The sequence below is a fragment of the Oncorhynchus kisutch genome, linkage group LG13, assembly GCF_002021735.2.
Source record: "Oncorhynchus kisutch isolate 150728-3 linkage group LG13, Okis_V2, whole genome shotgun sequence".
Lineage (NCBI taxonomy): Eukaryota > Metazoa > Chordata > Actinopteri > Salmoniformes > Salmonidae > Oncorhynchus > Oncorhynchus kisutch.
This window is the reverse complement of record NC_034186.2, coordinates 24,977,274-25,001,914: the sequence shown is the minus strand read 5'-3', so window position 1 is coordinate 25,001,914 and position 24,641 is coordinate 24,977,274. Positions and strand designations below refer to the sequence as shown.

Below are 24,641 nucleotides of genomic sequence, written 5' to 3'. Positions count from 1 at the left end.
AGTTGACCACAGACAGCTATAGAGTTAACAATAGACAGCTATAGAGTTGACCACAGACAGCTATAGAGTTGACCATAGACAGCTATACAGACAGCTATATAGTTGACCACAGACAGCTATATAGTTGACCATAGACAGCTATAGAGTTGATCATAGACAGCTATAGAGTTGACCATAGACAGCTATACAGACAGCTATAGAGTTGACCACAGACAGCTATACAGACAGCTATAGAGTTGACCATAGACAGCTATACAGAAAACTGTAGAGTTGACCACATACAACTATAGAGTTGACCACAAACAGCTATAGAGTTGACCATAGACAGCTATATAGATGACCATAGACAGCTATAGAGTTGACCATAGACAGCTATAGAGTTGACCACAGACAGCTATAGAGTTGACCATAGAAAGCTATACAGACAGCTATAGAGTTGACCATAGACAGCTATACAGACAACTATAGAGTTGACCACAGACAGCTATACAGACAGCTATAGAGTTGACCACAGACAACTATAGAGTTGACCACAGACAGTTATAGAGTTGTCCATAGACAGCTATAGAGTTCACCATAGACAGCTATAGAGTTGACCATAGACAGCTATAGAGTTGACCACAGACAGCTATAGAGTTGACCAGAGACAGCTATACAGACAGCTATAGAGTTGACCACAGACAGCTATAGAGTTGACCATAGACAGCTATAGAGTTGACCACAGACATCTATAGAGTTGACCACAGACAGCTATAGAGTTGACAATAGACAGCTATACAGACAGCGATAGAGTTAACCACAGACAGCTATAGAGTTGACCATAGACAGCTATACAGACAACTATAGAGTTGACCACAGACAGCTATACAGACAGCTATAGAGTTGACCATAGACAGCTATACAGACAACTATAGAGTTGACCACAGACAGCTATAGAGTTGACCATAGACAGCTATACAGACAACTATAGAGTTGACCACAGACAGCTATACAGACAGCTATAGAGTTGACCATAGACAGCTATACAGACAACTATAGAGTTAGCCACAGACAGCTAAAGAGTTGGCCACAGACAGCTATAAAGCTGACCACAGACAGCGATCAAATTGACCACAGGCAGCTATAGAGTTGACCACAAACAGCTATACAGACAGCTATAGAGTTAACCACAGACAGCTATAGAGTTGACCATAGACAGCTATACAGACAACTATAGAGTTGACCACATACAGCTATAGAGTTGACCACAGACAGCTATAGAGTTGACCATAGACAGCTATAGAGTTGACCATAGACAGCTATAGAGTTGACCACAGACAGCTATAGAGTTGAACACAGACAGCTACAGAGTTGACCATAGACAGCTATACAGACAGCTATAGAGTTGACCACAGACAGCTATAGAGTTGACCATAGACAGCTATACAGACAGCTATAGAGTTGACCATAGACAGCTATACAGACAACTATAGAGTTGACCACAGACAGCTATACAGACAGCTATAGAGTTGACCACAGACAACTATAGAGTTGACCACAGACAGTTATAGAGTTGTCCATAGACAGCTATAGAGTTGACCATAGACAGCTATAGAGTTGACCATAGACAGCTATAGAGTTGACCACAGACAGCTATAGAGTTGACCAGAGACAGCTATACAGACAGCTATAGAGTTGACCACAGACAGCTATAGAGTTGACCATAGACAGCTATAGAGTTGACCACAGACATCTATAGAGTTGACCACAGACAGCTATAGAGTTGACAATAGACAGCTATACAGACAGCGATAGAGTTAACCACAGACAGCTATAGAGTTGACCATAGACAGCTATACAGACAACTATAGAGTTGACCACAGACAGCTATAGAGTTGACCATAGACAGCTATACAGACAGCTATAGAGTTGACCATAGACAGCTATAGAGATGACCATAGAAAGCTATAGAGTTGACCACAGACAGCTATAGAGTTGACCACAGACAGCTATAGAGTTGACCATAGACAGCTATACAGACAGCTATAGAGTTGACCACAGACAGCTATAGAGTTGACCATAGACAGCTATAGAGTTGACCACAGACAGCTATAGAGTTGACCATAGACAGCTATACAGACAGCTATAGAGTTGACCACAGACAGCTATAGAGTTGACCATAGACAGCTATAGAGTTGACCACAGACAGCTATAGAGTTGACCATAGACAGCTATACAGACAGCTATAGAGTGGACCATAGACAGCTATAGAGTTGACCACAGACAGCTATAGAGTTAACCATAGACAGCTATACAGACAGCTATAGAGTTGACCAAAGACAGCTGTAGAGTTTACAATAGACAGCTATAGAGTTGACCACAGACAGCTATAGAGTTGACCATAGACAGCTATACAGACAGCTATAGAGTTGACCACAGACAGCTATATAGTTGACCATAGACAGCTATAGAGTTGATCATAGACAGCTATAGAGTTGACCATAGACAGCTATACAGTCAGCTATAGAGTTGACCACAGACAACTATACAGACAGCTATAGAGTTGACCATAGACAGCTATACAGACAACTGTAGAGTTGACCACATACAACTATAGAGTTGACCACAGACAGCGATAGAGTTGACCATAGACAGCTATAGAGATAACCATAGACAGCTATAGATTTGACCATAGACAGCTATAGAGTTGACCACAGACAGCTATAGAGTTGACCATAGACAGCTATACAGACAGCTATAGAGTTGACCACAGACAGCTATAAAGTTGACCATAGACAGCTATACAGACAGCTATAGAGTTGACCATAGACATCTATACAGACAGCTATAGAGTTGACCACAGACAACTATAGAGTTGACCACAGACAGCTATAGAGTTGACCATAGACAGCTATAGAGTTGACCATAGACAGCTATAGAGTTGACCATAGACAGCTATAGAGTTGACCACAGACAGCTATAGAGTTGACCAGAGACAGCTATACAGACAGCTATAGAGTTGACCACAGACAGCTATAGAGTTGACCATAGACAGCTATAGAGTTGACCACAGACATCTATAGAGTAGACCACAAACAGCTATAGAGTTGACAATAGACAGCTATACAGACAGCGATAGAGTTAACCACAGACAGCTATAGAGTTGACCATAGACAGCTATACAGACAACTATAGAGTTGACCACAGACAGCTATACAGACAGCTATAGAGTTGACCATAGACAGCTATACAGACAACTATAGAGTTGACCATAGACAGCTATAGAGTTGACCACAGACAGCTATAGAGTTGACCACAGACAGCTATAGAGTTGACCATAGACAGCTATACAGACAGCTATAGAGTTGACCACAGACAGCTATAGAGTTGACCATAGACAGCTATAGAGTTGACCATAGACAGCTATACAGACAGCTATAGAGTTGACCACAGACAGCTATAGAGTTGACCACAGACAGCTAAAGAGTTGGCCACAGACAGCTATAAAGCTGACCACAGACAGCGATCGAGTTGACCACAGGCAGCTATAGAGTTGACCACAAACAGCTATACAGACAGCTATAGAGTTAACCACAGACAGCTATAGAGTTGACCATAGACAGCTATACAGACAACTATAGAGTTGACCACAGACAGCTATAGAGTTGACCATAGACAGCTATAGAGTTGACCACAGACAGCTATAGAGTTGACCATAGACAGCTATACAGACAGCTATAGAGTTGACCACAGACAGCTATAGAGTTGACCATAGACAGCTATAGAGTTGACCACAGACAGCTATAGAGTTGACCATAGACAGCTATACAGACAGCTATAGAGTGGACCATAGACAGCTATAGAGTTGACCACAGACAGCTATAGAGTTAACCATAGACAGCTATACAGACAGCTATAGAGTTGACCAAAGACAGCTGTAGAGTTTACAATAGACAGCTATAGAGTTGACCACAGACAGCTATAGAGTTGACCATAGACAGCTATACAGACAGCTATAGAGTTGACCACAGACAGCTATATAGTTGACCATAGACAGCTATAGAGTTGATCATAGACAGCTATAGAGTTGACCATAGACAGCTATACAGTCAGCTATAGAGTTGACCACAGACAACTATACAGACAGCTATAGAGTTGACCATAGACAGCTATACAGACAACTGTAGAGTTGACCACATACAACTATAGAGTTGACCACAGACAGCGATAGAGTTGACCATAGACAGCTATAGAGATAACCATAGACAGCTATAGATTTGACCATAGACAGCTATAGAGTTGACCACAGACAGCTATAGAGTTGACAATAGACAGCTATACAGACAGCGATAGAGTTAACCACAGACAGCTATAGAGTTGACCATAGACAGCTATACAGACAACTATAGAGTTGACCACAGACAGCTATAGAGTTGACCATAGACAGCTATACAGACAGCTATAGAGTTGACCATAGACAGCTATAGAGATGACCATAGAAAGCTATAGAGTTGACCACAGACAGCTATAGAGTTGACCACAGACAGCTATAGAGTTGACCATAGACAGCTATACAGACAGCTATAGAGTTGACCACAGACAGCTATAGAGTTGACCATAGACAGCTATAGAGTTGACCACAGACAGCTATAGAGTTGACCATAGACAGCTATACAGACAGCTATAGAGTTGACCATAGACAGCTATACAGACAGCTATAGAGTTGACCACAGACAGCTATAGAGTTGACCATAGACAGCTATAGAGTTGACCACAGACAGCTATAGAGTTGACCATAGACAGCTATACAGACAGCTATAGAGTGGACCATAGACAGCTATAGAGTTGACCACAGACAGCTATAGAGTTAACCATAGACAGCTATACAGACAGCTATAGAGTTGACCAAAGACAGCTGTAGAGTTTACAATAGACAGCTATAGAGTTGACCACAGACAGCTATAGAGTTGACCATAGACAGCTATACAGACAGCTATAGAGTTGACCACAGACAGCTATATAGTTGACCATAGACAGCTATAGAGTTGATCATAGACAGCTATAGAGTTGACCATAGACAGCTATACAGTCAGCTATAGAGTTGACCACAGACAACTATACAGACAGCTATAGAGTTGACCATAGACAGCTATACAGACAACTGTAGAGTTGACCACATACAACTATAGAGTTGACCACAGACAGCGATAGAGTTGACCATAGACAGCTATAGAGATAACCATAGACAGCTATAGATTTGACCATAGACAGCTATAGAGTTGACCACAGACAGCTATAGAGTTGACCATAGACAGCTATACAGACAGCTATAGAGTTGACCACAGACAGCTATAAAGTTGACCATAGACAGCTATACAGACAGCTATAGAGTTGACCATAGACATCTATACAGACAGCTATAGAGTTGACCACAGACAACTATAGAGTTGACCACAGACAGCTATAGAGTTGACCATAGACAGCTATAGAGTTGACCATAGACAGCTATAGAGTTGACCATAGACAGCTATAGAGTTGACCACAGACAGCTATAGAGTTGACCAGAGACAGCTATACAGACAGCTATAGAGTTGACCACAGACAGCTATAGAGTTGACCATAGACAGCTATAGAGTTGACCACAGACATCTATAGAGTAGACCACAAACAGCTATAGAGTTGACAATAGACAGCTATACAGACAGCGATAGAGTTAACCACAGACAGCTATAGAGTTGACCATAGACAGCTATACAGACAACTATAGAGTTGACCACAGACAGCTATACAGACAGCTATAGAGTTGACCATAGACAGCTATACAGACAACTATAGAGTTGACCACAGACAACTATAGAGTTGACCATAGACAGCTATAGAGTTGACCACAGACAGCTATAGAGTTGACCACAGACAGCTATAGAGTTGACCATAGACAGCTATACAGACAGCTATAGAGTTGACCACAGACAGCTATAGAGTTGACCATAGACAGCTATAGAGTTGACCATAGACAGCTATACAGACAGCTATAGAGTTGACCACAGACAGCTATAGAGTTGACCACAGACAGCTAAAGAGTTGGCCACAGACAGCTATAAAGCTGACCACAGACAGCGATCGAGTTGACCACAGGCAGCTATAGAGTTGACCACAAACAGCTATACAGACAGCTATAGAGTTAACCACAGACAGCTATAGAGTTGACCATAGACAGCTATACAGACAACTATAGAGTTGACCACAGACAGCTATAGAGTTGACCATAGACAGCTATAGAGTTGACCACAGACAGCTATAGAGTTGACCATAGACAGCTATACAGACAGCTATAGAGTTGACCACAGACAGCTATAGAGTTGACCATAGACAGCTATAGAGTTGACCACAGACAGCTATAGAGTTGACCATAGACAGCTATACAGACAGCTATAGAGTGGACCATAGACAGCTATAGAGTTGACCACAGACAGCTATAGAGTTAACCATAGACAGCTATACAGACAGCTATAGAGTTGACCAAAGACAGCTGTAGAGTTTACAATAGACAGCTATAGAGTTGACCACAGACAGCTATAGAGTTGACCATAGACAGCTATACAGACAGCTATAGAGTTGACCATAGACAGCTATAGAGTTGATCATAGACAGCTATAGAGTTGACCATAGACAGCTATACAGTCAGCTATAGAGTTGACCACAGACAACTATACAGACAGCTATAGAGTTGACCATAGACAGCTATACAGACAACTGTAGAGTTGACCACATACAACTATAGAGTTGACCACAGACAGCGATAGAGTTGACCATAGACAGCTATAGAGATAACCATAGACAGCTATAGATTTGACCATAGACAGCTATAGAGTTGACCACAGACAGCTATAGAGTTGACCATAGACAGCTATACAGACAGCTATAGAGTTGACCACAGACAGCTATAAAGTTGACCATAGACAGCTATACAGACAGCTATAGAGTTGACCATAGACATCTATACAGACAGCTATAGAGTTGACCACAGACAGCTATAGAGTTGACCATAGACAGCTATAGAGTTGACCATAGACAGCTATAGAGTTGACCATAGACAGCTATAGAGTTGACCACAGACAGCTATAGAGTTGACCAGAGACAGCTATACAGACAGCTATAGAGTTGACCACAGACAGCTATAGAGTTGACCATAGACAGCTATAGAGTTGACCACAGACATCTATAGAGTAGACCACAAACAGCTATAGAGTTGACAATAGACAGCTATACAGACAGCGATAGAGTTAACCACAGACAGCTATAGAGTTGACCATAGACAGCTATACAGACAACTATAGAGTTGACCACAGACAGCTATACAGACAGCTATAGAGTTGACCATAGACAGCTATACAGACAACTATAGAGTTGACCACAGACAACTATAGAGTTGACCATAGACAGCTATAGAGTTGACCACAGACAGCTATAGAGTTGACCACAGACAGCTATAGAGTTGACCATAGACAGCTATACAGACAGCTATAGAGTTGACCACAGACAGCTATAGAGTTGACCATAGACAGCTATAGAGTTGACCATAGACAGCTATACAGACAGCTATAGAGTTGACCACAGACAGCTATAGAGTTGACCACAGACAGCTAAAGAGTTGGCCACAGACAGCTATAAAGCTGACCACAGACAGCGATCGAGTTGACCACAGGCAGCTATAGAGTTGACCACAAACAGCTATACAGACAGCTATAGAGTTAACCACAGACAGCTATAGAGTTGACCATAGACAGCTATACAGACAACTATAGAGTTGACCACATACAGCTATAGAGTTGACCACAGACAGCTATAGAGTTGACCATAGAGAGCTATAGAGTTGACCATAGACAGCTATAGAGTTGACCATAGACAGCTATAGAGTTGACCACAGACAGCTATAGAGTTGACCACAGACAGCTATATAGTTGACCATAGACAGCTATACAGACAGCTGTAGAGTTGACCACAGACAGCTATAGAGTTGACCACAGACAGCTATAGAGTTGACCATAGACAGCTATACAGACAGCTATAGAGTTGACCACAGACAGCTGTAGAGTTGACAATAGACAGCTATAGAGTTGACCACAGACAGCTATAGAGTTGACCACAGACAGCTATAGAGTTGACCATAGACAGCTATAGAGTTGACCATAGACAGCTATACAGACAGCTATAGAGTTGACCACAGACAGCTATAGAGTTAACCACAGACAGCTATAGAGTTGACCATAGACAGCTATAGAGTTGACCATAGACAGCTATAGAGTTGACCATAGACAGCTATAGAGTTGACCACAGACAGCTATAGAGTTGACCATAGACAGCTATACAGACAGCTATAGAGTTGACCATAGACAGCTATACAGACAGCTATAGAGTTGACCACAGACTGCTATAGAGTTGACCATAGACAGCTATAGAGTTGACCACAGACTTCTATAGAGTTGACCACAGACAGCTATAGAGTTGACAATAGACAGCTATACAGACAGCGATAGAGTTAACCACAGACAGCTATAGAGTTGACAATAGACAGCTATACAGACAGCTATAGAGTGGACCATAGACAGCTATAGAGTTGACCACAGACAGCTATAGAGTTAACAATAGACAGCTATAGAGTTGACCACAGACAGCTATAGAGTTGACCATAGACATCTATACAGACAGCTATATAGTTGACCACAGACAGCTATATAGTTGACCATAGACAGCTATAGAGTTGACCATAGACAGCTATAGAGTTGATCATAGACAGCTATAGAGTTGACCATAGACAGCTATACAGACAGCTATAGAGTTGACCACAGACAGCTATACAGACAGCTATAGAGTTGACCATAGACAGCTATACAGAAAACTGTAGAGTTGACCACATACAACTATAGAGTTGACCACAAACAGCTATAGAGTTGACCATAGACAGCTATATAGATGACCATAGACAGCTATAGAGTTGACCATAGACAGCTATAGAGTTGACCACAGACAGCTATAGAGTTGACCATAGAAAGCTATACAGACAGCTATAGAGTTGACCATAGACAGCTATACAGACAACTATAGAGTTGACCACAGACAGCTATACAGACAGCTATAGAGTTGACCACAGACAACTATAGAGTTGACCACAGACAGTTATAGAGTTGTCCATAGACAGCTATAGAGTTCACCATAGACAGCTATAGAGTTGACCATAGACAGCTATAGAGTTGACCACAGACAGCTATAGAGTTGACCAGAGACAGCTATACAGACAGCTATAGAGTTGACCACAGACAGCTATAGAGTTGACCATAGACAGCTATAGAGTTGACCACAGACATCTATAGAGTTGACCACAGACAGCTATAGAGTTGACAATAGACAGCTATACAGACAGCGATAGAGTTAACCACAGACAGCTATAGAGTTGACCATAGACAGCTATACAGACAACTATAGAGTTGACCACAGACAGCTATACAGACAGCTATAGAGTTGACCATAGACAGCTATACAGACAACTATAGAGTTGACCACAGACAGCTATAGAGTTGACCATAGACAGCTATACAGACAACTATAGAGTTGACCACAGACAGCTATACAGACAGCTATAGAGTTGACCATAGACAGCTATACAGACAACTATAGAGTTAGCCACAGACAGCTAAAGAGTTGGCCACAGACAGCTATAAAGCTGACCACAGACAGCGATCAAATTGACCACAGGCAGCTATAGAGTTGACCACAAACAGCTATACAGACAGCTATAGAGTTAACCACAGACAGCTATAGAGTTGACCATAGACAGCTATACAGACAACTATAGAGTTGACCACATACAGCTATAGAGTTGACCACAGACAGCTATAGAGTTGACCATAGACAGCTATAGAGTTGACCATAGACAGCTATAGAGTTGACCACAGACAGCTATAGAGTTGAACACAGACAGCTACAGAGTTGACCATAGACAGCTATACAGACAGCTATAGAGTTGACCACAGACAGCTATAGAGTTGACCATAGACAGCTATACAGACAGCTATAGAGTTGACCATAGACAGCTATACAGACAACTATAGAGTTGACCACAGACAGCTATACAGACAGCTATAGAGTTGACCACAGACAACTATAGAGTTGACCACAGACAGTTATAGAGTTGTCCATAGACAGCTATAGAGTTGACCATAGACAGCTATAGAGTTGACCATAGACAGCTATAGAGTTGACCACAGACAGCTATAGAGTTGACCAGAGACAGCTATACAGACAGCTATAGAGTTGACCACAGACAGCTATAGAGTTGACCATAGACAGCTATAGAGTTGACCACAGACATCTATAGAGTTGACCACAGACAGCTATAGAGTTGACAATAGACAGCTATACAGACAGCGATAGAGTTAACCACAGACAGCTATAGAGTTGACCATAGACAGCTATACAGACAACTATAGAGTTGACCACAGACAGCTATAGAGTTGACCATAGACAGCTATACAGACAACTATAGAGTTGACCACAGACAGCTATACAGACAGCTATAGAGTTGACCATAGACAGCTATACAGACAACTATAGAGTTAGCCACAGACAGCTAAAGAGTTGGCCACAGACAGCTATAAAGCTGACCACAGACAGCGATCAAATTGACCACAGGCAGCTATAGAGTTGACCACAAACAGCTATACAGACAGCTATAGAGTTAACCACAGACAGCTATAGAGTTGACCATAGACAGCTATACAGACAACTATAGAGTTGACCACAGACAGCTATACAGACAGCTATAGAGTTGACCACAGACAACTATAGAGTTGACCACAGACAGTTATAGAGTTGTCCATAGACAGCTATAGAGTTCACCATAGACAGCTATAGAGTTGACCATAGACAGCTATAGAGTTGACCACAGACAGCTATAGAGTTGACCAGAGACAGCTATACAGACAGCTATAGAGTTGACCACAGACAGCTATAGAGTTGACCATAGACAGCTATAGAGTTGACCACAGACATCTATAGAGTTGACCACAGACAGCTATAGAGTTGACAATAGACAGCTATACAGACAGCGATAGAGTTAACCACAGACAGCTATAGAGTTGACCATAGACAGCTATACAGACAACTATAGAGTTGACCACAGACAGCTATACAGACAGCTATAGAGTTGACCATAGACAGCTATACAGACAACTATAGAGTTGACCACAGACAGCTATAGAGTTGACCATAGACAGCTATACAGACAGCTATAGAGTTGACCATAGACAGCTATACAGACAACTATAGAGTTAGCCACAGACAGCTAAAGAGTTGGCCACAGACAGCTATAAAGCTGACCACAGACAGCGATCAAATTGACCACAGGCAGCTATAGAGTTGACCACAAACAGCTATACAGACAGCTATAGAGTTAACCACAGACAGCTATAGAGTTGACCATAGACAGCTATACAGACAACTATAGAGTTGACCACATACAGCTATAGAGTTGACCACAGACAGCTATAGAGTTGACCATAGACAGCTATAGAGTTGACCATAGACAGCTATAGAGTTGACCACAGACAGCTATAGAGTTGAACACAGACAGCTACAGAGTTGACCATAGACAGCTATACAGACAGCTATAGAGTTGACCACAGACAGCTATAGAGTTGACCATAGACAGCTATACAGACAGCTATAGAGTTGACCATAGACAGCTATACAGACAACTATAGAGTTGACCACAGACAGCTATACAGACAGCTATAGTTGACCACAGACAACTATAGAGTTGACCACAGACAGTTATAGAGTTGTCCATAGACAGCTATAGAGTTGACCATAGACAGCTATAGAGTTGACCATAGACAGCTATAGAGTTGACCACAGACAGCTATAGAGTTGACCAGAGACAGCTATACAGACAGCTATAGAGTTGACCACAGACAGCTATAGAGTTGACCATAGACAGCTATAGAGTTGACCACAGACATCTATAGAGTTGACCACAGACAGCTATAGAGTTGACAATAGACAGCTATACAGACAGCGATAGAGTTAACCACAGACAGCTATAGAGTTGACCATAGACAGCTATACAGACAACTATAGAGTTGACCACAGACAGCTATAGAGTTGACCATAGACAGCTATACAGACAACTATAGAGTTGACCACAGACAGCTATACAGACAGCTATAGAGTTGACCATAGACAGCTATACAGACAACTATAGAGTTAGCCACAGACAGCTAAAGAGTTGGCCACAGACAGCTATAAAGCTGACCACAGACAGCGATCAAATTGACCACAGGCAGCTATAGAGTTGACCACAAACAGCTATACAGACAGCTATAGAGTTAACCACAGACAGCTATAGAGTTGACCATAGACAGCTATACAGACAACTATAGAGTTGACCACATACAGCTATAGAGTTGACCACAGACAGCTATAGAGTTGACCATAGACAGCTATAGAGTTGACCATAGACAGCTATAGAGTTGACCACAGACAGCTATAGAGTTGACCACAGACAGCTATAGAGTTGACCATAGACAGCTATACAGACAGCTATAGAGTTGACCACAGACAGCTATAGAGTTGACCACAGACAGCTATAGAGTTGACCATAGACAGCTATACAGACAGCTATAGAGTTGACCACAGACAGCTGTAGAGTTGACAATAGACAGCTATAGAGTTGACCACAGACAGCTATAGAGTTGACCACAGACAGCTATAGAGTTGACCATAGACAGCTATAGAGTTGACCATAGACAGCTATACAGACAGCTATAGAGTTGACCTCAGACAGCTATAGAGTTAACCACAGACAGCTATAGAGTTGACCATAGACAGCTATAGAGTTGACCATAGACAGCTATAGAGTTGACCATAGACATCTATAGAGTTGACCACAGACAGCTATAGAGTTGACCATAGACAGCTATACAGACAGCTATAGAGTTGACCACAGACAGCTATATAGTTGACCATAGACAGCTATATAGTTGACCACAGACATCTATAGAGTTGGCCATAGACAGCTATGCAGACAGCTATAGAGATGACCACAGACAGCTAAAGAGTTGGCCACAGACAGCTATAGAGCTGACCACAGACAGCGATCGAGTTTACCATAAACTATAAAGTTGACCATAGACAGCTATACAGACAACTATAGAGTTGACCACAGATAGCTATACAGACAGCTATAAAGTTGACCATAGACAGCTATACAGACAACTATAGAGTTGACCACAGACAACTATAGAGTTGACCATAGACAGCTATTGAGTTGACCACAGACAGCTATAGAGTTGACCATAGACAGCTATACAGACAGCTATAGAGTTGACCACAGACAGCTATAGAGTTGACCATAGACATCTATAGAGTTGACCATAGACAGCTATACAGACAGCTATAGAGTTGACCACAGACAGCTAAAGAGTTGGCCACAGACAGCTATAGAGCTGACCACAGACAGCGATCAAGTTTACCACAGGCAGCTATAGAGTTGACCATAGACAGCTATAGAGTTGACCATGGACAGCTATAGAGTTGGCCACAAACAGCTATACAGACAGCTATAGAGTTAACCACAGACAGCTATAGAGTTGACCATAGACAGCTATAGAGTTGACCATAGACAGCTATAGAGTTGACCACAGACAGCTATAGAGTTGACCATAGACAGCTATAGAGTTGACCATAAACAGCTATAGAGTTGACCACAAACAGCTATTTAGTTGACCATAGACAGCTATAGAGTTGACCACAAACAGCTATAGAGTTGACCACAGACAGCTATAGAGTTGACCAGAGACAGCTATAGAGTTGACCACAGACAGCTATAGAGTTGACCACAGATAGCTATAGAGTTGACCACAGACAGCTATTGAGTTGACCACAGACAGCTAGAGTTGACCACAGACAGCTATAGAGTTGACCATATACTTCTATACAGACAACTATAGAGTTGACCACAGACAGCTAAAGAGTTTACCACAGACAACTATACAGACAGCTATAGAGTTGACCACAGACAGCTATAGAGTTGACCACAGACATCTATACAGACAGCTATAGAGTTGACCACAGACAGCTATAGAGTTGACCACAGACAGCTATACAGACAACTATAGAGTTGACCACAGACTGCTATAGAGTTGACCACAGACAGCTATACAGACAGCTATAGAGTTGACCACAGACAGCTATTGAGTTGACCATAGACAGCTATACAGACAACTATAGAGTTGACCACAGACATCTATACAGACAGCTATAGAGTTGACCATAGACAGCTATACAGACTGCTATAGAGTTGACCACAGACAACTATAGAGTTGACCATAGACAGCTATAGAGTTGACCACAGACAGCTATAGAGTTGATCACAGACAGCTATAGAGTTGACCATAGACAGCTATACAGACAGCTATAGAGTTGATCAAAGACAGCTATAGAGTTGACCATAGACAGCTATAGAGTTGACCATAGACAGCTATACAGACAGCTATAGAGTTGACCACAGACAGCTAAAGAGTTGGCCACAGACAGCTATAGAGCTGACCACAGACAGCGATCGAGTTTACCATAAACTATAAAGTTGACCATAGACAGCTATACAGACAACTATAGAGTTGACCACAGATAGCTATACAGACAGCTATAAAGTTGACCATAGACAGCTATACAGACAACTATAGAGTTGACCACAGACAACTATAGAGTTGACCATAGACAGCTATTGAGTTGACCACAGACAGCTATAGAGTTGACCACAGACAGCTATAGAGTTGACCATAGACAGCTATACAGACAGCTATAGAGTTGACCACAGACAGCTATAGAGTTGAACATAGACATCTATAGAGTTGACCATAGACAGCTATACAGACAGCTATAGAGTTGACCACAGACAGCTAAAGAGTTGGCCACAGACAGCTATAGAGCTGACCACAGACAGCGATCAAGTTTACCACAGGCAGCTATAGAGTTGACCATAGACAGCTATAGAGTTGACCATGGACAGCTATAGAGTTGACCACAAACAGCTATACAGACAGCTATAGAGTTAACCACAGACAGCTATAGAGTTGACCATAGACAGCTATAGAGTTGACCATAGACAGCTATAGAGTTGACCACAGACAGCTATAGAGTTGACCATAGACAGCTATAGAGTTGACCATAAACAGCTATAGAGTTGACCACAAACAGCTATAGAGTTGACCATAGACAGCTATAGAGTTGACCACAAACAGCTATAGAGTTGACCATAGACAGCTATAGAGTTGACCACAGACAGCTATAGAGTTGACCAGAGACAGCTATAGAGTTGACCACAGACAGCTATAGAGTTGACCACAGATAGCTATAGAGTTGACCACAGACAGCTATTGAGTTGACCACAGACAGCTAGAGTTGACCACAGACAGCTATAGAGTTGACCATATACTTCTATACAGACAACTATAGAGTTGACCACAGACAGCTAAAGAGTTTACCACAGACAACTATACAGACAGCTATAGAGTTGACCACAGACAGCTATAGAGTTGACCACAGACATCTATACAGACAGCTATAGAGTTGACCACAGACAGCTATAGAGTTGACCACAGACAGCTATACAGACAACTATAGAGTTGACCACAGACTGCTATAGAGTTGACCACAGACAGCTATACAGACAGCTATAGAGTTGACCACAGACAGCTATTGAGTTGACCATAGACAGCTATACAGACAACTATAGAGTTGACCACAGACATCTATACAGACAGCTATAGAGTTGACCATAGACAGCTATACAGACTGCTATAGAGTTGACCACAGACAACTATAGAGTTGACCATAGACAGCTATAGAGTTGACCACAGACAGCTATAGAGTTGATCACAGACAGCTATAGAGTTGACCATAGACAGCTATACAGACAGCTATAGAGTTGATCAAAGACAGCTATAGAGTTGACCATAGACAGCTATAGAGTTGACCATAGACAGCTATACAGACAGCTATAGAGTTGACCACAGACAGCTATAGAGTTGACCACAGACAGCTATAGAGTTGACCATAGACAGCTATAGAGTTGACCAGAGACAGCTATAGAGTTGACCACAGACAGCCATAGAGTTGACCACAGACAGCTATAGAGTTGACCACAGACAGCTATTGAGTTGACCACAGACAGCTAGAGTTGACCACAGACAGCTATAGAGTTGACCATAGACTGCTATACAGACAACTATAGAGTTGACCACAGACAGCTATAGAGTTGACCATAGACAGCTATACAGACAACTATAGAGTTAGCCACAGACAGCTAAAGAGTTGGCCACAGACAGCTATAAAGCTGACCACAGACAGCGATCAAATTGACCACAGGCAGCTATAGAGTTGACCACAAACAGCTATACAGACAGCTATAGAGTTAACCACAGACAGCTATAGAGTTGACCATAGACAGCTATACAGACAACTATAGAGTTGACCACATACAGCTATAGAGTTGACCACAGACAGCTATAGAGTTGACCATAGACAGCTATAGAGTTGACCATAGACAGCTATAGAGTTGACCACAGACAGCTATAGAGTTGACCACAGACAGCTATAGAGTTGACCATAGACAGCTATACAGACAGCTATAGAGTTGACCACAGACAGCTATAGAGTTGACCACAGACAGCTATAGAGTTGACCATAGACAGCTATACAGACAGCTATAGAGTTGACCACAGACAGCTGTAGAGTTGACAATAGACAGCTATAGAGTTGACCACAGACAGCTATAGAGTTGACCACAGACAGCTATAGAGTTGACCATAGACAGCTATAGAGTTGACCATAGACAGCTATACAGACAGCTATAGAGTTGACCTCAGACAGCTATAGAGTTAACCACAGACAGCTATAGAGTTGACCATAGACAGCTATAGAGTTGACCATAGACAGCTATAGAGTTGACCATAGACATCTATAGAGTTGACCACAGACAGCTATAGAGTTGACCATAGACAGCTATACAGACAGCTATAGAGTTGACCACAGACAGCTATATAGTTGACCATAGACAGCTATATAGTTGACCACAGACATCTATAGAGTTGGCCATAGACAGCTATGCAGACAGCTATAGAGATGACCACAGACAGCTAAAGAGTTGGCCACAGACAGCTATAGAGCTGACCACAGACAGCGATCGAGTTTACCATAAACTATAAAGTTGACCATAGACAGCTATACAGACAACTATAGAGTTGACCACAGATAGCTATACAGACAGCTATAAAGTTGACCATAGACAGCTATACAGACAACTATAGAGTTGACCACAGACAACTATAGAGTTGACCATAGACAGCTATTGAGTTGACCACAGACAGCTATAGAGTTGACCACAGACAGCTATAGAGTTGACCATAGACAGCTATACAGACAGCTATAGAGTTGACCACAGGCAGCTATAGAGTTGACCATAGACATCTATAGAGTTGACCATAGACAGCTATACAGACAGCTATAGAGTTGACCACAGACAGCTAAAGAGTTGGCCACAGACAGCTATAGAGCTGACCACAGACAGCGATCAAGTTTACCACAGGCAGCTATAGAGTTGACCATAGACAGCTATAGAGTTGACCATGGACAGCTATAGAGTTGACCACAAACAGCTATACAGACAGCTATAGAGTTAACCACAGACAGCTATAGAGTTGACCATAGACAGCTATAGAGTTGACCATAGACAGCTATAGAGTTGACCACAGACAGCTATAGAGTTGACCATAGACAGCTATAGAGTTGACCATAAACAGCTATAGAGTTGACCACAAACAGCTATTTAGTTGACCATAGACAGCTATAGAGTTGACCACAAACAGCTATAGAGTTGACCATAGACAGCTATAGAGTTGACCACAGACAGCTATAGAGTTGACCAGAGACAGCTATAGAGTTGACCACAGACAGCTATAGAGTTGACCACAGATAGCTATAGAGTTGACCACAGACAGCTATTGAGTTGACCACAGACAGCTATAGAGTTGACCACAGACAGCTATAGAGTTGACCACAGACATCTATACAGACAGCTATAGAGTTGACCACAGACAGCTATAGAGTTGACCACAGACAGCTATACAGACAACTATAGAGTTGACCACAGACTGCTATAGAGTTGACCACAGACAGCTATACAGACAGCTATAGAGTTGACCACAGACAGCTATTGAGTTGACCATAGACAGCTATACAGACAACTATAGAGTTGACCACAGACATCTATACAGACAGCTATAGAGTTGACCATAGACAGCTATACAGACTGCTATAGAGTTGACCACAGACAACTATAGAGTTGACCATAGACAGCTATAGAGTTGACCACAGACAGCTATAGAGTTGATCACAGACAGCTATAGAGTTGACCATAGACAGCTATACAGACAGCTATAGAGTTGATCAAAGACAGCTATAGAGTTGACCATAGACAGCTATAGAGTTGACCATAGACAGCTATACAGACAGCTATAGAGTTGACCACAGACAGCTAAAGAGTTGGCCACAGACAGCTATAGAGCTGACCACAGACAGCGATCGAGTTTACCATAAACTATAAAGTTGACCATAGACAGCTATACAGACAACTATAGAGTTGACCACAGATAGCTATACAGACAGCTATAAAGTTGACCATAGACAGCTATACAGACAACTATAGAGTTGACCACAGACAACTATAGAGTTGACCATAGACAGCTATTGAGTTGACCACAGACAGCTATAGAGTTGACCACAGACAGCTATAGAGTTGACCATAGACAGCTATACAGACAGCTATAGAGTTGACCACAGACAGCTATAGAGTTGACCATAGACATCTATAGAGTTGACCATAGACAGCTATACAGACAGCTATAGAGTTGACCACAGACAGCTAAAGAGTTGGCCACAGACAGCTATAGAGCTGACCACAGACAGCGATCAAGTTTACCACAGGCAGCTATAGAGTTGACCATAGACAGCTATAGAGTTGACCATGGACAGCTATAGAGTTGACCACAAACAGCTATAGAGTTGACCATAGACAGCTATAGAGTTGACCACAGACAGCTATAGAGTTGACCATAGACAGCAATAGAGTTGACCACAGACAGCTATAGAGTTGACCAGAGACAGCTATAGAGTTGACCACAGACAGCTATAGAGTTGACCACAGATAGCTATAGAGTTGACCACAGACAGCTATTGAGTTGACCACAGACAGCTAGAGTTGACCACAGACAGCTATAGAGTTGACCATATACTTCTATACAGACAACTATAGAGTTGACCACAGACATCTAAAGAGTTTACCACAGACAACTATACAGACAGCTATAGAGTTGACCACAGACAGCTATAGAGTTGACCACAGACATCTATACAGACAGCTATAGAGTTGACCACAGACAGCTATAGAGTTGACCACAGACAGCTATACAGACAACTATAGAGTTGACCACAGACTGCTATAGAGTTGACCACAGACAGCTATACAGACAGCTATAGAGTTGACCACAGACAGCTATTGAGTTGACCATAGACAGCTATACAGACAACTATAGAGTTGACCACAGACATCTATACAGACAGCTATAGAGTTGACCATAGACAGCTATACAGACTGCTATAGAGTTGACCACAGACAACTATAGAGTTGACCATAGACAGCTATAGAGTTGACCACAGACAGCTATAGAGTTGACCACAGACAGCTATAGAGTTGACCATAGACAGCTATACAGACAGCTATAGAGTTGACCAAAGACAGCTATAGAGTTGACCATAGACAGCTATAGAGTTGACCATAGACAGCTATACAGACAGCTATAGAGTTGACCACAGACAGCTATAGAGTTGACCACAGACAGCTATAGAGTTGACCATAGACAGCTATAGAGTTGACCAGAGACAGCTATAGAGTTGACCACAGACAGCCATAGAGTTGACCACAGACAGCTATAGAGTTGACCACAGACAGCTATTGAGTTGACCACAGACAGCTATAGAGTTGACCATAGACTGCTATACAGACAACTATAGAGTTGACCACAGACAGCTAAAGAGTTTACCACAGACAACTATACAGACAGCTATAGAGTTGACCACAGACAGCTATAGAGTTGACCACAGACAGCTATACAGACAGCTATAGAGTTGACCACAGACAGCTATAGAGTTGACCACAGACAGCTATACAGACAACTATAGAGTTGACCACAGACTGCTATAGAGTTGACCACAGACAGCTATACAGACAGCTATAGAGTTGACCACAGACAGCTATTGAGTTGACCACAGACAGCTATAGAGTTGACCACAGACAGCTATACAGACAGCTATAGAGTTGACCACAGACAGCTACTGAGTTGACCACAGACAGCTAGAGTTGACCACAGACAGCTATAGAGTTGACCATAGACCACTATACAGACAACTATAGAGTTGACCACAGACAGCTAAAGAGTTTACCACAGACAACTATACAGACAGCTATAGAGTTGACCACAGACAGCTATAGAGTTGACCACAGACAGCTATAGAGTTGACCACAGACTGCTATAGAGTTGACCACAGACAGCTATACAGACAGCTATAGATTTGAACACAGACAGCTATAGAGTTGACCACAGACTGCTATAGAGTTGACCATAGACAGCTATGCAGACTGCTATAGAGTTGACCACAGACAGCTATACAGACAGCTATAGAGTTGACCACAGACAGCTATACAGACTGCTATAGAGTTGACCACAGACAGCTATATTCACTGCTATAGAGTTGACCACAGACAGCTATACAGACTGCTATAGAGTTGACCACAGACAGCTATACAGACAGCTATAGAGTTGACCACAGACAGCTATACAGACTGCTATAGAGTTGACCACAGACAGGTATACAGACTGCTATAGAGTTGACCATACATAGACAGCTATACAGACAGGTATAGAGTTAATCACAGACTGCTATAGAGTTGACCACAGACAGCTTACTTTGTGATTGATGAAACAATGGCAGTCATTGATGGATCTTGTTGATGATGAATTGATTGTGTGTAATTGACCGATAGGTGCTGTGTGATTGATTGAAGGTTGATTTATTGTTTGTCTGTTTGGCGTTGCAGCCACGGCCCGCTCCAGTGAGAAACAGGCCCTGATGTCAGAGCTGAAGATCATGACTCACCTGGGCCCTCACCTCAACATCGTCAACCTGCTGGGGGCCTGCACCAAGTCAGGTGACTACACACACATGCACACACACACACTTACAGATGCAGTGGTGTAAAGTACCTAAGTGAAAACACTTTCAGTAAGTACTGCTTAAGTCATTTTTTGGGGTACTTTACTATTTATATTTTTGACTACTATTACTTTTACTAAGTACTCTTTACATTTGGAATGCTTAGCTGGACTGCGAAATGGTCCAATGCCTACATCCCTGGTCATCCCTACTGACTCTGGCAGACTCACTAAACACAAATGCTTTGTTTGTAAATTATGTCTGAGTGTTGGAGTGTGCTATCAGTCATTTTAATTTATTTAAATGGTGCCATTTGGTTTGCTTAATGTAAGGGGTTTGAAATGATTTATACTTTTACTTTTAATACTTAAGTATATTTTAGAAATTACTTTTATTTTACTGGGTGACTTTCACTTTTACTTGAGTCATTTTCTATTAAGGTATCTTTACTTTTACTCAAGTGTAACCATTGGGTACTTTTTCTGCCGCTGCAGATATGCTCACACACATACATATGGTTTTGACAGTCAAGAAAGGCAGTTGCCATTACTCTCTGGGCCGTTGGTGGGTGTGGTATTTTAATAGTGTTTTTATGAGTGTAAAGGCTTGCCCTCTTGGCGTAGCTTTTAGCCTTCATGAGCCTCTGATAAGTTAAGCCAGCAGACTGACACTTGTGTCTCTTTCTCTCTCCTCTCTTCCCATGCAGGCCCCACCTACATCATCACTGAGTACTGCTTCTATGGAGACCTGGTCAACTACCTGCACAAGAACAGAGAGAACTTCCTCAGCTTGCACTCAGAGAAGACCAAGAAAGACCTGGACATCTTTGGCATAAACCCTGCAGACGAGAGCAGCAGGAGGTAAAGAGACATAGAATCAGCTGCAGAAACACACACGGACGCACACAGGCATGGACGCACACAGGCACGGACGCACACAGGCACAGGCGCTCACAGGCATGGACGCACACAGGCACGGACGCACACAGGCATGGACGCACACAGGCATGGACGCACACAGGCATGGACGCACACAGGCATGGACGCACACAGGCACGGACGCACACAGGCACAGGCGCGCACACTCACATGCACTAGCACGCACACACACCCCCTATGTCGTGTGTCCCCCTCCTCAGTTCCTGCTCCAACTCTCCCCACTCAGTCATTCTGTCTCATTGACAGCACTCTACTGCAGGCTCTCAGTAACATAACGTAGCCCTACCCCAGTCTTCCACATGGCTGAGGAGGTCATCTGGTGTCTTCCACTAATCAAATCTGTGTCTGAAGTGGTGCTCGGCTTTCAGCCTAATCATGACTGTTGTTTGGTACCTGTTAATGGTCTCTGTCCAGGCGAGCATGGGGGAAACAGTGTGAGAGGCCTGCCTGTTCCTGTCTGCTCTGCTGATCTGTGTTGACAGATTACTTACAATGACCACATCTCAAAATGACCACACCATCAACTGCACTCTTTGTAGCGGGAACCTCAGTATATACATTGGGTGTTCTTTGAGAATGGTGATTCTACCATGGTTGTTGTCTTTCTACCAACCTTCTCTCTCCCTCTTTCCCTGCAGCTATGTGATCCTGTCCTTTGAAAGTGGTAAAGGGGACTACATGGAAATGAAGCAGGCAGACACCACGCAGTATGTGCCCATGCTGGAGATGAGTGATGCCTCCAAGTACTCCGACATCCAGAGGTCTGAATATGACCACCCACCATCACAGAAGGGTGGTGAGTACATAGTCTGACAGTCTCTCTCTCTCTCTCTCTCTCTCTCTCTCTCTCTCGGCGCAGCGTTTTAGTCAGCGCTGGTTGGGTTGGTTGAGGGGTCCAGCCTGTAATTATATAGAGAGGGTAATTGTAGCAGTTGTATTTCTCCCTCCCATTAGGAAAAGCCAGGTTACAGCAGCCAGTTCTATATTTACATGCACCTAAACATATAAACACACACTTTATTCACTCACTCATAGACCGACTGAAGCTAAATGTCTGTATATGTGTGTTTTTCTGATCCAGATAATGAGATGGACAGCCTGCTGTCAGAAGACGGCAACGAGGGCCTCAGCACCACAGATCTGCTCAGCTTTACCTACCAGGTGGCCAGAGGCATGGAGTTCCTGTCCTCTAAGAACGTGAGTGGGACCAAGGGCTGGGAATGACTGGAGATCAGTGGGACATGATGTTAGGTCAGTGCAGTGGGCTGAGGATAACAGGCCAATGTCATACAATATAATAGCTATACTGAGACCAAGGTCTCTTTTACAGATGAGCCCTGAATTACAGAAATTACACACATCAAAATGTAAGCAGAAAGAAAAACACAGTCATAAAAAACAAAATGCATTCATCAGTAATAAGGTCCTCAATCAGCTTTGTGAATTGCCCAGAGGCACCATTTCATCTTGATGTTCTGGTGCAGATCGGGCAATTTCAAGTATTGATTGGGGACTTATTTGTGGAGGAATGTAACTTTTTTCTTTGTCATTTGTGATGTTTTATTTGTGCTTCCCAAGACTGTGTTTTTGTATTTTAATGTATATATGTAGGTTGGGTATAATGTGTATATTTATGTTGTGTATATAAAGGGCGTATGTGTAAAAGAGAGCTAGGTCTCAATATGTCTTCCCTATTAAAATATAGGTAAAAAGAAACAAAACAAACATCCACTTTAACAACATTTATTAGATTTTTACACAAATAAGGTGCAATAAAACTAAAAGCTGATTTACCTAACTCAGGAGAGACCTAGGGAATTTCCAGAATATATCAACAAGAGATACAGAAGTGAGCCTAGGATGCCATAGCCATCTTTTATTGGCCTGACTTTGCAACGAAGGAAGGAAGTGATGGTCACATGATTCCTTTGGCTTAGCAGAAGCTAGTGTCACTGGCAAGCTTGTTCTGACCTCTCTGTTGGTACACAACAGGGAGTGGGTCGGTTGCCACGTCAACCCTGCCGTCTGTATGTTCCAGTGGTAACCACGGTAATGATGGCAGGCAGGTTGTGGGCTGCTGTTGTGCTTGATGACAGCTGTGAAAGCCAAGAGGTTGGCTAAATCAGGGGTTGTGTGATAAGCGGCCCTGTGAAGGCTGAGCTCACTGCTCAGGAGACAGGCCAGGTCTTTATATAGAACACCCAGTAGGCTGGAATTACACTGGGTACAAAGAAGCTATAAGCTCCTCATACAGCCTCCTAGTTATTATCCCTGAATATCCCCTGGCCAGGAGTGGTCAGTCAAGGCTGTCTCTTAGGCTGGCCTGTTGATATAAAGCCACCCTGTAAAACATGAGGAGGAAAGAATGAATAAATGGAAAGGGAGAACATACAAATA

The 24,641-nt window shown here is 42.6% G+C and overlaps 1 protein-coding gene across 1 annotated transcript in view; it reads left to right on the top strand.

The window, feature by feature from the left end:
- The window catches only part of LOC109902718 (platelet-derived growth factor receptor alpha-like), a 59,092-nt gene that overhangs the window by 30,876 nt on the left and 3,575 nt on the right, over positions 1-24,641 (top strand). Inside the window, exons 19-22 of the mRNA XM_031785818.1 lie at positions 21,191-21,301; positions 22,013-22,166; positions 22,883-23,040; positions 23,326-23,441. Coding sequence (XP_031641678.1) covers positions 21,191-21,301; positions 22,013-22,166; positions 22,883-23,040; positions 23,326-23,441 — 539 coding nt within the window. The remainder of the gene's footprint in view (positions 1-21,190; positions 21,302-22,012; positions 22,167-22,882; positions 23,041-23,325; positions 23,442-24,641) is intronic.